A 15,559-nucleotide genomic window follows, 5' to 3' on the forward strand; every position below is an offset into this window, starting at 1 on the left:
CCATAAAGCCACTATGAAGAATGATTTTTATGACTTTTGTGTCTCATAGGAACCAGTTTTTGGTAATCTTTTGGTAGCAAAATTCCATTTTATTGATAAGAATGTCAATGCTAGTAATAAAAATCACTAACATTGTTCCATCCAGTTTTGATACCCATTAAACCTTGTTCTTGTTATACTACACTGAGAAAACTTTCAAAGAAGATGACCCAATATTTAAAATTTTTTTCAAAACAGTAATTTAAGATTGTACTCTCAGTGTAAGTTGTTGTATTTTCCATCAAACGGCATCAGTTTTGAACCTATTAAACCCTGGTCATACTATGTTACACTGAGAAAAGTTTCGAAAGAAAAACTGAGAAGTCTAGTCAAATCAGCTGTTGATTGAAACACTTCTTCATCTGTGAATGGATGATTTTCGTTGCTTGTATTTTTTTGTATGGTAGCAGCGATACAGATAAAACCTCATGTTGGTGGCAACCGTAATATCAAAAGCCTCACATAGTGTCAAATAATGTGTAATAATCTGATCTTGAATTTAGTCAGGATTTGAGAGGGAAAAAAATAATTCATTTATCTATGTTTAATGAAAACCAGTACATTTGGACAAATTATGAATACCAATTTTTTATTAAAGGAAAAAGCCACTTTAGATATGTTTTTAGATAGAAAAAAAAACAGATCTGCAACTCAAATTTCCAATAATAAAGAAATTGAACGTTTATCGGTTGACATTTCCATATATTTTTTTTATTAGATATTTTACAATCTAAATTTGTTTTTTTTTAATGGGATTTTGTTTAAATAAATACTAAAACAAACTATGTACAATAATTTCAAAATAAAATTTTCTCTTTGCTTCATTTGAACGAGTGTGAGTGCAAATATTTCAATAGTTTCCTAATTTGGTTCAATTAATTTCTCTAATCGGCCTCTAATAAAAACCAAAATAAATTTTGATGCATACATGGTATAATAATTAGTAAAAATAGTGAAATTACTTCAAATATATTAACAATAATAAATTTAGGGGAGCCCCTAGTTGTTCTTGAGACCTATTAATCAAAAACAAGTACTGATTTCGCATTGTTCGGATTATTTCACTCAGATTTTATCTTGTTATAGTATTTTTAAAGTCAATTAAAGAACCAATATGACTTTTCGTGATTATCAGCTTAAAATTTAATCGTAATCAAATTTTCTATTCATCATCAAAAATCGTTTTCTGGTTTAAAGGAATTTGACTTAATTTACTGTATAACGTTTTTAATACTGGTGATTGACAGAATACACCGAGAAAAGTAAACTGTAACAAAATGTATATATATATATATATATATATATATATATATATATATATATATATATATATATATATATATATATATATATATATATATATATATATATATATATATATATATATATATATATATATATATATGTATGTAATTTTAAAATTACTTAATTTTTAATGTAAAAGTATGGAAACCGACAAAAATAGGTTTTATAATATAATATGTTGTGCTTTATATGGAATACCACAATAAATATTTTCTTAACATAGTAATTTAAGCTTGTTTTCTCAGTGTATTCTGTTGTTCTTTATATGAAATGCCTCCAAAAATGATATTTTATCAATACAGTGATTAAAGCTTGTTTTCTCGGTGTAATCTATTGTGCTTTACATCAAATAATATAAATCTCGAAACCTATATTACACTGAGAAAAGTTTTCTATACATAAACTGCAATAAAATGTATATAAACTGAGCTTAGACATAAGATATTCTAAAATAATCAAATTTTCAATGTACAATTATGAAAAATGACAAAAATACGTTGATTAAGTTTTAATTTTCGTTTAATAATTTTCCCTAAGAAATATATGGTCTCATAAATGTAATATTCTCCATATAATAATTTGAACTTGTTTTCTCAGTGTAATCGGTTATATTTTAGGTCAAATGTCGTCGATGTTGGAACATTAAGCGACTAATCTTGCTAGGCTACACTAAGAAAAGTTTCTCATATGTAAATTTTGTATAAGGAATTTCAATATAATCAAATTTCCAATTTCAAAATATGAAAACAGACAAAAATACGTTAGTCGAGTTGAATATTTCGTTTCATAATTTTTCCCAAGCGATATATGACCCCATAATTGAAATTCTTCTATTTCTACTTGCTATGTTACACTGAGAAAAGTTTCCTACATTTAAACTGCCATAAAATGTGCATAAGTGAACTTAGACATAAGAAATTTCAAAATAATTAAATTTTTAATGTAAAATGATAAAAAATACGTTGATTAAGTTGTAATTTCCATTTAATAATTTTCCCTAAACCATATATGGTCCTATAATTGAAATTATTTCAGCATAATTGTTTTCTCAGTGTAGTCCATTATACTTTACATCAAATGACATAAAAAAAGACACAAAGGTAAATAAATTTGTATCAGTGTATTCAAGATTACGACAAGGAACTACTAACCAGAGTCAAGACATAAATACACTAAGAAAAATGTTCAATACGTCCACTATAATAAAATTTTCTTTAGTGTAACATAAACATACTTTAAAACACCTAAAAAATCACAAATAAAAAGAATTTGTCTCGGTGTGTAGCAATTTGATGTTTTTTTAGTGTATCTGACGCCATTTTACCTGTTAGTTTATTGAATCAGAAAATTGTACATCAAAATTCATTTTTCGTTTTCACTGAATCAAAAATTACTTAATCTGCTTCGAAAAAAAAATACGGGGTTCATATAAAACTATCATGAAGTGTATATAACCTACTCTCATTTAATTTAAATATTATAAAAATGCTACGTAATTGTTATATAAAATTTAATTCTATCACACACTTTTTTTTGTAAAAAAAGTTTTACAACGTTGTACTGCATCAAACTATTTGCACGAAAATTAATATTAAACTTGATGGATCGAAAACTACATCAAAAATTACATCATCCGAAGTTACCCGTAGTTTTAATAATTCTAAGTGATTCTTCTTCTTATTATTATTATTGGTTCGTTTTATACATTACACAGATTTTTACTGAAATTAACATATAGGGGGTAGGAGAAAAAAAACAGCTGGATTAGTGAGAATATATGGAAAGACCAAAGATGAACAACCAAAATAAAGGAGGAATAAAAGAGAGAGGAGAAGAAAGAATTGATAGACAAAATGAATGTAAAGAGTTTGACTTAATGGAAAAAAGTCATCGGAAACTGTATGAAATAGATCCAGGAGAGACCGAAGCCTGCAATTGATACCTAAAAATGTTGAAAAGTCTATTTTTCTCTATAGTATCATAAATTTAATGCCTGAGAATAATACAGAGAAAACTATGATAAAGAATAAAAAGTAACAAAACAAGAATCGATAATTAAAAAACAATAATCAATAAACATCTCATTTAGCATGGAAATATTATATAAAAACAGTCTAACTAGAAGCCAAGGAGGAATAGAAGAAAGAATTGATAGACAAAATGAATGTAAAGAGTTAGACTTAATGGAAAAAAGTCATCGGAAACTGTATGAAGTAGATCCAGGAGAGACCGGAGCCTTCAAATGATACCTAAAAATGTTGAAAAGTCTATTTTTCTCTATAGTATCATAAATTTAATGCCTGAGAAGAATACAGAGAAAACTATGATAAAGAATAAAAAGTAACAAAACAAGAATCGATAATTAAAAAACAATAATCAATAAACATCTCATTTAGCATGGAAATATTATATAAAAACAGTCTAACTAGAAGCCAAGGAGGAATAGAAAAAAGAATTGATAGACAAAATGAATGTAAAGAGTTTGACTTAATGGAAAAAAGTCATCGGAAACTGTATGAAGTAGATCCAGGAGAGACCGAAGCCTTCAAATGATACCTAAAAATGTTGAAAAGTCTATTTTTCTCTATAGTGTCATAAATTTAATGCCTGAGAAGAATACAGAGAAAACTATGATAGAGAATAAAAAGTAACAAAACAAGAATCGATAATTAAAAAACAATAATCAAGAAATATCTCAATTAGCATGGAAATATTATATAAAAACAGTCTAACTAGAAGCCAAGGAGGAATAGAAGAAAGAATTGATAGACAAAATGAATGTAAAGAGTTTGACTTAATGGAAAAAGGTCATCGGAAACTGTATGAAGTAGATCCAGGAGAGACCGAAGCCTTCAAATGATACCTAAAAATGTTGAAAAGTCTATTTTTCTCTATGGTGTCATAAATTAAAAGCCTGAGAAGAATACAGAGAAAACTATGATAGAGAATAAAAAGTAACAAAACAAGAATCAATAATTAAAAAACAATAATCAAGAAATATCTCAATTAGCATGGAAATATTATATAAAAACAGTCTAACTAGAAGCCAAGGAGGAATAGAAGAAAGAATTGATAGACAAAATGAATGTAAAGAGTTTGACTTAATGGAAAAAGGTCATCGGAAACTGTATGAAGTAGATCCAGGAGAGACCGAAGCCTTCAAATGATACCTAAAAATGTTGAAAAGTCTATTTTTCTCTATAGTGTCATAAATTTAATGCCTGAGAAGAATACAGAGAAAACTATGATAGAGAATAAAAAGTAACAAAACAAGAATCAATAATTAAAAAACAATAATCAAGAAATATCTCAATTAGCATGGAAATATTATATAAAAACAGTCTAACTAGAAGCCAAGGAGGAATAGAAGAAAGAATTGATAGACAAAATTAATAAACCAAGGAGAAAAAGAGTTTGACATAATTTTGTATAATGGGAAAAAGTCATTGGGCAGTGGACAAAATAGGTCAAAAAGAGACCGAAACCTTCGAATGATACCAAAAAATTTAGAAAATTTACATCATCATGAATTAAACTCTTTAGAATAATACAGAGAAACTAAGATAAAGAAAACTTGAGAGAAATTGAGGAAAATGACAAATATTGAAGAATAAATGGATACGGAAACTGTCATGTGACACCTGAAAAAGTAAAATGGGAAAATAATAACTCAATTTTTCTCATAACCAAAATTAAAATGAAGAAAGTGAAATAAAAAGAACGTTAGGCCGTTGAAAAAGAAAATATCTGAATCAGCATGGAAAAATATCGTAAAAAGACAGATTAACAAGAAATAGACAAAATAAAGAGCCAGAGGACACAAAAAGAAAAACATTTTGGGAAATTCAAGGAAAATGACAAGAAATGGATGATTAAAAGGATACTTCTATTACGGATAATCTTTCTCGTAAAACAAATCGAAAAGAAGATGAGGAAATGATAAAAACGTTAGGTGATTAAAATCCTGTTTTTTTTTACTTAAAATATTTTATCTCAAATATGTAATTTTTGAATAAGTTACAAATTTACGTCAGTTCTAAAATTCGGAACAAAGCAAAAATTATTTAAGATGATTTTTTTCGTGTGAAAACGAAATAATGACTAGATCTAGATCTTTTAATAATGTTTTGCTTTATTCTTTATAATAATTACATTTCCGATATCTCATTACGTCCTTCTAATGATATAACAGTTATAATCTCACTGAAGTAAAACCCTCAGCTATAATCATACTAATCTAAAAGGATCCCCTGATTTCGATGAACACGGCTGAATATCCTCTAAATAATTCATAGGGTCCTGCTTCGACGTCGACGGTACCACCTAAATGCAAAAAAAAAATACAAATTTATTGTGGTCACAAAGCAAAATGACTCAATTCATTGTAATCACAAAGTAAAATGACTCAAATGATTGTAATCACTAAGTAAAACGAATTAAATGATTGTAATCTCTAAGTAACATGAGTCAATTGATTGTAATCGCTAAGTAGAACGAATCAAATAATTGTAATCTCTAAGTAAAATGACTCTATTCATTGTAATCACTAAAAAGGACTCAAAACATTGTAATCCCAAAGTAAAATGACTCAAATGATTGTAACCACTAAGTAAAACGAATCAAATGATTGTAATCTCCAAGTAAAATAACTCTATTCATTGTAATCACAAAGTAAAATGACTCAAAACATTGTAATCACAAAGTAAAATGACTTAAATGATTGTAATCACTAAGTAAAACGAATTAAATGATTGTAATCTCTAAGTAACATGAGTCAATTGATTGTAATCGCTAAGTAGAACGAATCAAATAATTGTAATCTCTAAGTAAAATGACTCTATTCATTGTAATCACTAAAAAGGACTCAAAACATTGTAATCCCAAAGTAAAATGACTCAAATGATTGTAACCACTAAGTAAAACGAATCAAATGATTGTAATCTCCAAGTAAAATAACTCTATTCATTGTAATCACAAAGTAAAATGACTCAAAACATTGTAATCACAAAGTAAAATGACTTAAATGATTGTAATCACTAAGTAAAACGAATTAAATGATTGTAATCTCTAAGTAACATGAGTCAATTGATTGTAATCGCTAAGTAGAACGAATCAAATAATTGTAATCTCTAAGTAAAATGACTCTATTCATTGTAATCACTAAAAAGGACTCAAAACATTGTAATCCCAAAGTAAAATGACTCAAATGATTGTAACCACTAAGTAAAACGAATCAAATGATTGTAATCTCCAAGTAAAATAACTCTATTCATTGTAATCACAAAGTAAAATGACTCAAAACATTGTAATCACAAAGTAAAATGACTTAAATGATTGTAATCACTAAGTAAAACGAATTAAATGATTGTAATCTCTAAGTAACATGAGTCAATTGATTGTAATCGCTAAGTAGAACGAATCAAATAATTGTAATCTCTAAGTAAAATGACTCTATTCATTGTAATCACTAAAAAGGACTCAAAACATTGTAATCCCAAAGTAAAATGACTCAAATGATTGTAATCACTAAGTAAAACGAATCAAATGATTGTAATCGCTAAGTAAAATGACTCATTTCGTTGTAATCACAAAGTAAAATGACTCAAATGATTGTAATCACTAAGTAGAACGAATCAAATGATTGTAATTTCTAAGTAAAATGACTCTATTCATTGTAATCGCTCAGTAAAATGACTCAATTGATTGTAATTGCTAAGTAAAATAACTCTATTCATAGTAATCAATAAGACTGACCCAATTCATTGTGATCACAAAGTAAATTGACACAATTCATTGTAATCGCTAAGTAAAATGACTTTAATCATTGTAATCACAAAGCAAAAGGACTCAATTCATTGTAATCATAAAGTAAAATGACTCAAATGATTGTAATCACTAAGTAGAACGAATCAAATGATTGTAATCTCTAAGTAAAATGACTCAATTGATTGTAATCGTTAAGTAAAATGACTCGAATCATTGTAATCACTAAAAATGACTCAATTCATTGTAATACAAAGTAAAATGATCCTGTTTATTGTAATCGGTAAATAAAATAATTCAAATCATTATAATCACTAAGTAAAGTGAACGAAACCATTGCGATTCAAAAGAAGTCATTGTAATCATAAAGTAAAGAGACTCAATTCATTATGTAAGAAAGGGAAGTGACTCAATTCATGTTGTATCGAAGGAAAGTGACTCAAATAATTGTAATAACAAAGTAAAGTGACTCAAATCATTATGTAACAAAGTAAAAAAAATACGATAATTTACCGAATAGTTGACAATAGGCTTATAATTGTGCGTTGTTTGATTCAATTTGTTATGTTGAGGAGAATCCTTAGGAGAAAACGGTCTCTCCTGTAAATGGAAACTCAGATCCTCTTCCACCGGCTCGTATTGGGCCATTTGGCATTTTTGTATTAACGATATTATCGCTGATTCTATACTGCAAACGTACCCCAGACACTTAAACAAAATATAATACAAATAAATCCAAATAATTCGAAAAAAAATCGTATTTATCTATTTGGAATGGCATTTTTATCTCTTGATCGGTTCAAATAGTTTCACAATGAATTTTTGATCGACGAAATTTGATAAAAACGAATAAAAATGATGATAAAACTTACACCAGTAACTAATAGTTGATGGTGAGACCATTTCGGCAGTTCTATCGAAAAAATCATATGAAATATCAGACTCGAAGCTACAAGGAACAACACACTAAGGCTTACGTAAAAATATGCGTTCTGAAATAGAAAATAATTAATTTTTCATTGTACATGGACATTAACAATTGACCTACAATTATAAATCAACGTTATTCTAGTTGTCAGTGTATTCAGTGACACCAACTCTCAAAAATATTAATCCCTAACTTAAATTAAAACCCCCAAAATTAATTAAATGACATTTTTTTATCTCTATGACGATTAAAAACAGATAAAATCCTTGACGGTTCGTTTATAAACGAAATTTCAATTGAAAAAGACCTAAAATCAAGACAAATCACACACTAAATTATTTATTTATACTTACCACTTTACCCCAATTGAACGGAAACAAATATACGATGTGGGATATATCAAGAAACAGCAAAAGGCATGTTGTAAACATACTTAATAATGTTACGAACATCATTAAACGTATTCTTCCTATCGATGGAAGCATGAAGAGTCCAATCTTCAATGTCCCAGATGTACATAGGCATGCTAGGCAAGCTATCGACGTTGCCTAAGAGACAAACATAATAAGATATCCGAAAAATTAGCAAAACAAAAGTGGCTGGGTAATTAATTCATCCTACACAGGTCGGCACAACGTAGGCAATACTCTCGAGAAATTGACTTAAGTCAGACAACGCTCTCGAAAAATTGACTCAAGTCAGACGACGCTCTCGAAAAATTGACTTAAGTCAGATAACGCTCTCGAAAAATTGACTTAAGTCAGACGACGCTCTCGAAAAATTGACTTAAGTCATACAGCGCGCTCGAAAAATTGACTCAAGTCAGACAACGCTCTCGAAAAATTGACTCAAGTCAGACGACGCTCTCGAAAAATTGACTTAAGTCATACAGCGCGCTCGAAAAATTGACTTAAGTCAGACAACGCTCTCGAAAAATTGACTCAAGTCAGACAACGCTCTCGAAAAATTGACTCAAGTCAGACAACGCTCTCGAAAAATTGACTCAAGTCAGACAACGCTCTCGAAAAATTGACTCAAGTCAGACAACGCTCTCGAAAAATTGACTTAAATCATACAACGCTCTCGAAAAATTGACTCAAGTCAGACAACGCTCTCGAAAAATTGACTCAAGTCAGACAACGCTCTCGAAAAATTGACTCAAGTCAGACAACGCTCTCGAAAAATTGACTCAAGTCAGACAACGCTCTCGAAAAATTGACTTAAATCATACAACGCTCTCGAAAAATTGACTCAAGTCAGACAACGCTCTCGAAAAATTGACTCAAGTCAGACAACGCTCTCGAAAAATTGACTCAAGTCAGACAACGCTCTCGAAAAATTGACTTAAGTCAGACAACGCTCTCGAAAAATTGACTTAAGTCAGACGACGCTCTCGAAAAATTGACTTAAGTCATACAGCGCGCTCGAAAAATTGACTCAAGTCAGACAACGCTCTCGAAAAATTGACTCAAGTCAGACGACGCTCTCGAAAAATTGACTTAAGTCATACAGCGCGCTCGAAAAATTGACTTAAGTCAGACAACGCTCTCGAAAAATTGACTCAAGTCAGACAACGCTCTCGAAAAATTGACTCAAGTCAGACAACGCTCTCGAAAAATTGACTCAAGTCAGACAACGCTCTCGAAAAATTGACTCAAGTCAGACAACGCTCTCGAAAAATTGACTTAAATCATACAACGCTCTCGAAAAATTGACTCAAGTCAGACAACGCTCTCGAAAAATTGACTCAAGTCAGACAACGCTCTCGAAAAATTGACTCAAGTCAGACAACGCTCTCGAAAAATTGACTCAAGTCAGACAACGCTCTCGAAAAATTGACTTAAATCATACAACGCTCTCGAAAAATTGACTCAAGTCAGACAACGCTCTCGAAAAATTGACTCAAGTCAGACAACGCTCTCGAAAAATTGACTTAAATCATACAACGCTCTCGAAAAATTGACTCAAGTCAGACAACGCTCTCGAAAAATTGACTTAAGTCATACAGCGCGCTCGAAAAATTGACTTAAGTCAGACAACGCTCTCGAAAAATTGACTCAAGTCAGACAACGCTCTCGAAAAATTGACTCAAGTCAGACAACGCTCTCGAAAAATTGACTCAAGTCAGACAACGCTCTCGAAAAATTGACTCAAGTCAGACAACGCTCTCGAAAAATTGACTTAAATCATACAACGCTCTCGAAAAATTGACTCAAGTCAGACAACGCTCTCGAAAAATTGACTCAAGTCAGACAACGCTCTCGAAAAATTGACTTAAATCATACAACGCTCTCGAAAAATTGACTCAAGTCAGACAACGCTCTCGAAAAATTGACTCAAGTCAGACAACGCTCTCGAAAAATTGACTTAAATCATACAACGCTCTCGAAAAATTGACTCAAGTCAGACAACGCTCTCGAAAAATTGACTCAAGTCAGACAACGCTCTCGAAAAATTGACTTAAGTCAGACAACGCTCTCGAAAAATTGACTCAAGTCAGACAACGCTCTCGAAAAATTGACTTAAATCATACAACGCTCTCGAATAATTGACTCAAGTCAGACAACGCTCTCGAAAAATTGACTCAAGTCAGACAACGCTCTCGAAAAATTGACTCAAGTCAGACAACGCTCTCGAAAAATTGACATAAGTCAGACAACGCTCGTAAGTCAGGCAATGCTATCGAAAAATATTAAAATAAAGCATATTCGTGCTTCAGACAGTTATTTCTGTGTCATGACAACACGTGTTCGTCGAGTAGACGCGTTTTCGAAATGAATAATCGCTACAAGTTGACGCCTCAAGAAAGAGTTACGAAACTATGTTTATCGAATTTCAATAATTTCCGAGCTCGTCGATACGAAATCGTTCAATAGTGTTGAGGACGTACTAGAAATTCTTAAAAACGGGCTCTGTTACCGACGCGCCGCATTCTGAACGACCAGTATTTGTAACAACTAAAGAAAATATGGAAACAGCGGCGGTGGCGTTAGTTGAGCAGCCGAACTAATCTGTTGTGCGGGAGAACTTGAAATATTCCGCTGAAACCCGCGTTTCCTCCACTCACTTCACGAAGTTGCGATCGCAGATTGGAATTTTGCGAGCGGCAACTCAGATGAAACAACCAGAATCCTCACGTCTTCATTGAAGGAGAATTAAAACTGTTTGGGGTGTGTAAATGTGTGTGGGAGGGTATCCTCGTGAGTCAGTATTCTTTTGAAGGTCAAAGTTATTTGGAAATTCTCGAAAATTTACGTGGGCACATGGACAACGATCCAACGCGAATATCAGTCATTTCATGCAAGATGGAGCTTCGACGCATTACGCGTTATATGCGCGGGAGTCCTTGAGGTTAATTTTGGAGAATGGAGGATTCGTTGACACCTTGCGATTCCTTGGGGGGCCTTTTGCAAGAAGACTACGCACTCTTCCTGACTACCGAACTGCAATAGCGCGGACATGCTTAGCCGAATCTGTCTCTCTGTTAAGAAATGTATCCGTAAATGCATTGATCAAGATGGGCATCAATTTGAACACTTCTAGTAACCCTTTTTATTGCCTAATTTATGCCGACCTCTGTATCAGAGTGTGAAAAAAACTGTGCAACTTAACAATATCAAAAATTTGGTGCCTTTGAGTTTGAACACTTTGACACTGGTACCCAAAACCTTTTTTAATATGAACATAACCTATATTTTAACACTAAATTAGGTTAGAATCTCGTAAAATTGCCGTATAATTAATTCGTGAACGTATGTCCATTTTGTTATTATCAATAAATTTGTAAAATGAAAGTCTTACCAGTAGAAGTAGCCGAAAAAACCCGGTAGACGTCCTGAGATGAGTATGGTCGCAATAGAGGATGACTCCCGAGTAAAGCGAGATATCAGGAGAGGGAGGATGTCGACGATAATGTGAATGCGAATCCCAAGAATTGACTGTACCGAGAGGCGATTCGCATTCGCAACCTCCCGCGCAATCGGCCGCACCTCCTGCGCTGCTAAGTGCCCCCGTCCTGCTACCCGCTATCTCGAAGTCCTGCAACACACAACTCATACCACCATCCGGATCCTGCAACACCAACAGCTCTAGCATTCACATCTGACAACAGCGATGGTTGAGCGAGTGAAAAATGCAGTGAGTAATGGGGCGGTTTGTGTAATTGAAGATTGAAATGCGATTTGTGTGTGTGAGTGTGAGTAGGATAAGAATAGATCTGAATTTATTTCCGAAATTATTAAATTTTGCACTTTTTATTCGATAAAAGGTTTCCCGTCTAGACAATCTGACGATGCAATCAATACCAATGTTTATAACAATGAGAATAAACTATCCAAGATTGCTCATTCCTTGAATGACTGTTGTTTCGACGACTTTACTAGAAGTGATGGACCTTTATGGTGCATGTTTCAAGGTCGAAGCTAATTTAATATCGATTCATATTGAATTAAGCACCGGTCTCGTCAAGATACACGGTTTCTAGTGAGATCGTTGAAACAAAACTCATTTTTGATGGTTAAATACTTTTTGAGTCAATTTTTTTCTTTGTGGCAGCTAATTGTATAGGGTTTTGCTCAATACTAATGGCTCAATATCCCTTATAGGGTTGCACTACAAACATTCTCTCTATATCCTCTAGTTGGGGTGGTTCAGTTCCCCATAAACCATGTCTACACCTTCAAATTATTTCCCGCCAGTTTATAACTCCTATTTTGTCGAGATCATCTTCCATCTCTTATAAAAATTTTATCCTAGGCTTGCCGCGTCTTTTTCTACCATCAGGATCCCATTGTCCCCATGTTCCAACCATTTAACTCACTGAGCTTTGATTTTTTTCACCCCACTGAGTTTTTTAGTTCCTTATCGGTTAGTTCTTATCAAATATTCCCCTTCACTAATTTTTACTGGTCCCTTTATTGTTATTATTACACAAACACGCTTTCTAGATCCTCTTGCTGGAGTGGATCAGTCCACATAGTCCATGTCTACACCTTCTCGTTTATTTCCCGCCACAATCTCGTATTTCCCGTCTTTTCCCGCCAGTTTCTAACTCCTATTTTGCTGAAGTCATCTTCCTCTTCTGGCAAACACTTTATCCTAGGCTTGCAGCGTCTTTTTCTACCATCAGGATTCCATTTTCCATTTTTACTGGTCCCTTTATTGTTCTGATTATCTTTCTTTCCATTCTTCTCAACATTTCATCATTTTTCGTGTCATTGTTTTAGCTATTTACATCATTACTGGTCTAATTATTGTTTTATTTATATATTAATCTTCGTTTGTTTTTGTGGGTAGTTTACTTTCCAATAATTTCCTATTGCCGTGGAAAGCTCTATCCAAGATTGCTAAATATACAGGAAAAAGTTTGGATTCGTATCTGATTGGTTTGTTTACTTCACAGTTTGAGATTGCCTTTTTTTTGGCTTGTATTGCGACTATTGTTTCTTTTTTGGAAGTTACTTGTTCGGTGGAATATTTAAATTTGTGTCTTCGAGTCTCTCATTTATTTGTGAGTCTAGCATTTGTCTATTACTCTGGTCAGATGGTCCGTCAAGTTCAAGTTCCAAACCAGTTCTTCTTACTACTGCATTCGTTAAACTAACATCATCATCAAACAACCTGTCGCGTCTACTACTGGGCCTAGGCCTCCCTAGGAATCATCCTCTTAATATTGTCAAACTGGCATCCTCTACTTCTAAGGGCATCTCCTTTCAGTTTCCACACAATAATTCTTTTGGTCCATTCATTGTCTGTGCTTCTCATCCCTTGTTTCATTATTCTCTGCATTATCTGGAGCCTGTTTATGGTAGTTTTTGTTAAGGTAAGAGTTCCAGCATCACATGTTTGCAATTGTATAATGCATTGTTTGAAAACTCTTCTCTTCAAACAAAAGAGAGATTTCGATCTGGAGATTTGCCTTCAGGTTTTCTTGAAGAAACAATTTTTTCTAAATCAAATGGTTGGAAAACAATCAATTGCGATAGGGCAGTATTTTCACCAAAAAATGAATCCAAAATATTTCTAAGAAATCTAGGTAGATACAAATTTTTTTGATAGAAAACTTCTCCAAAGAAATTTTTTTTGTATTAAACTTAAGAGTTAAGGAAAAACAATACAGCAGATGAATGAAGTAGCAAAGAATCGAAAAGTGTGGAAAAAATGGATGTAAGGAGAATAAAAACTAAAATCCCAATACTCTGTACAGATGTTCAAAATTACATAAAGAGTTCTAGAGAATAAGAAGTTAAGTGCCAAGTCTTCAATTTAAGTTGAATCATTAAACTTATACATTCAGATTTATTCCTATAAATCAAACTTGATAAAAATGCTTCATTTCAAAATAATTACGTGCAATCAAATTATAAAAATGAAATAATTGAAAATTTCCTAGATATCAAAAATGTTACTACATCAAAAATCCATTGATAAAAGAAAAAGTCCTCAAAAAACATTTCTACTTGATTCAAAATAATATCTGCATTCCTTTGCTATATATCGAGATTACGAAAACAAAATATATATACACCATGCACTAATTTTCTATATTTTTAAAGAAATTCGAAAAAACTGCATCTGTCATTTAATGAAACTACCTGAATATCTTCAGGCTTATAGCTTTTGGGCTCCAGGTCTCTAATATCGTCGAGAAGAAATTCAATTTCGTCAGTAGTATAAAGTAGATCAGAGACAGAATGGATATACCTTGTACTAGGCTCAGACTGCATGTCACTATGCCACTAGGTTGGCACTGCCCCACACCAATCCATCTTTTTTTCCTTCTTTCACTTCCTAACCCAGAATATTTACACCACTCCAGCTTTCAATCCTGAAAACAACAAACAAACATGTTTCTTGATGAACTAACTAGAAGAATTACTTGAAAACTTTAAAAGAAAATAGATTGTTTGATAATAGAACATTTTTTTTAGTGTAGAATATTTATTAGAGACAATGTTACGTAAAAAACCGAAAACATATAATATAAGTTATGTATGTATATATAAATTATACAATATTTTCGTAATAATTATGAATACCAAAAATAAGAAATAAACAAATTTAATTAACTTCTCAAAAAATCTGAATTCATAATTTTTTTTAATATATTACAATTTAACCACTTCTTTAGTAAAGAAAAACCTGCATAGAAAAATCATGACCTAAAAATTTGATAGGTACACATAATTTAATAAATAAATACCTATTAAATACAAATGAAACTAACAAAAAAATTTTACCTTCTTCAATGTAGTATCGATAAAATTCCTATTCAATCAGAAGTTATTATGCTACTTGAATATATTATTAAAAGGCGGACGCCAAAAATTAAACGCCATGTTTATATGAATACACCACTTTTCTATCCTACTTTATTTCGATTCTCTTATTCACTCTAATCATTGATTGAAGTGATTGGTTAGTGGGATAACAAGAACGAATACGGATGAACGAATTCGTTTGATCTTTTCCATATTCTACACCGGAATTAGTAAGAGACAAGTGAACGCAATTATTTATCACATG

General features: G+C 31.8%; 1 protein-coding gene across 4 annotated transcripts; it reads right to left on the bottom strand.

Annotated features, from left to right (window-relative positions):
• Nucleotides 1-1,463: 1,463 nt before the first annotated feature.
• LOC130445628 (uncharacterized) lies at nt 1,464-15,401 on the bottom strand. 4 transcript variants are annotated; one of them, XM_056781362.1, is made up of 8 exons: nt 15,274-15,401; nt 14,738-14,861; nt 14,629-14,668; nt 11,837-12,073; nt 8,389-8,583; nt 7,980-8,099; nt 7,621-7,815; nt 1,464-5,667 (listed from the first exon to the last, which is right to left on the bottom strand). In XM_056781362.1, exons 2-8 carry the CDS (start codon nt 14,758-14,760, stop codon nt 5,572-5,574), a joined length of 906 nt encoding a protein of 301 aa, XP_056637340.1. In that variant the 5' UTR covers nt 14,761-14,861; nt 15,274-15,401; the 3' UTR covers nt 1,464-5,571. The 4 variants fall into 4 exon arrangements, with proteins under 4 accessions (XP_056637340.1, XP_056637339.1, XP_056637338.1 ...); XM_056781361.1 differs by having other exon boundaries at nt 14,629-14,861; XM_056781360.1 differs by having other exon boundaries at nt 11,837-12,106; nt 14,629-14,861.
• Nucleotides 15,402-15,559: the final 158 nt, after the last annotated feature.

This window comes from Diorhabda sublineata, chromosome 6 (genome assembly GCF_026230105.1).
Source record: "Diorhabda sublineata isolate icDioSubl1.1 chromosome 6, icDioSubl1.1, whole genome shotgun sequence".
NCBI classification, from domain to species: Eukaryota; Metazoa; Arthropoda; class Insecta; order Coleoptera; family Chrysomelidae; genus Diorhabda; species Diorhabda sublineata.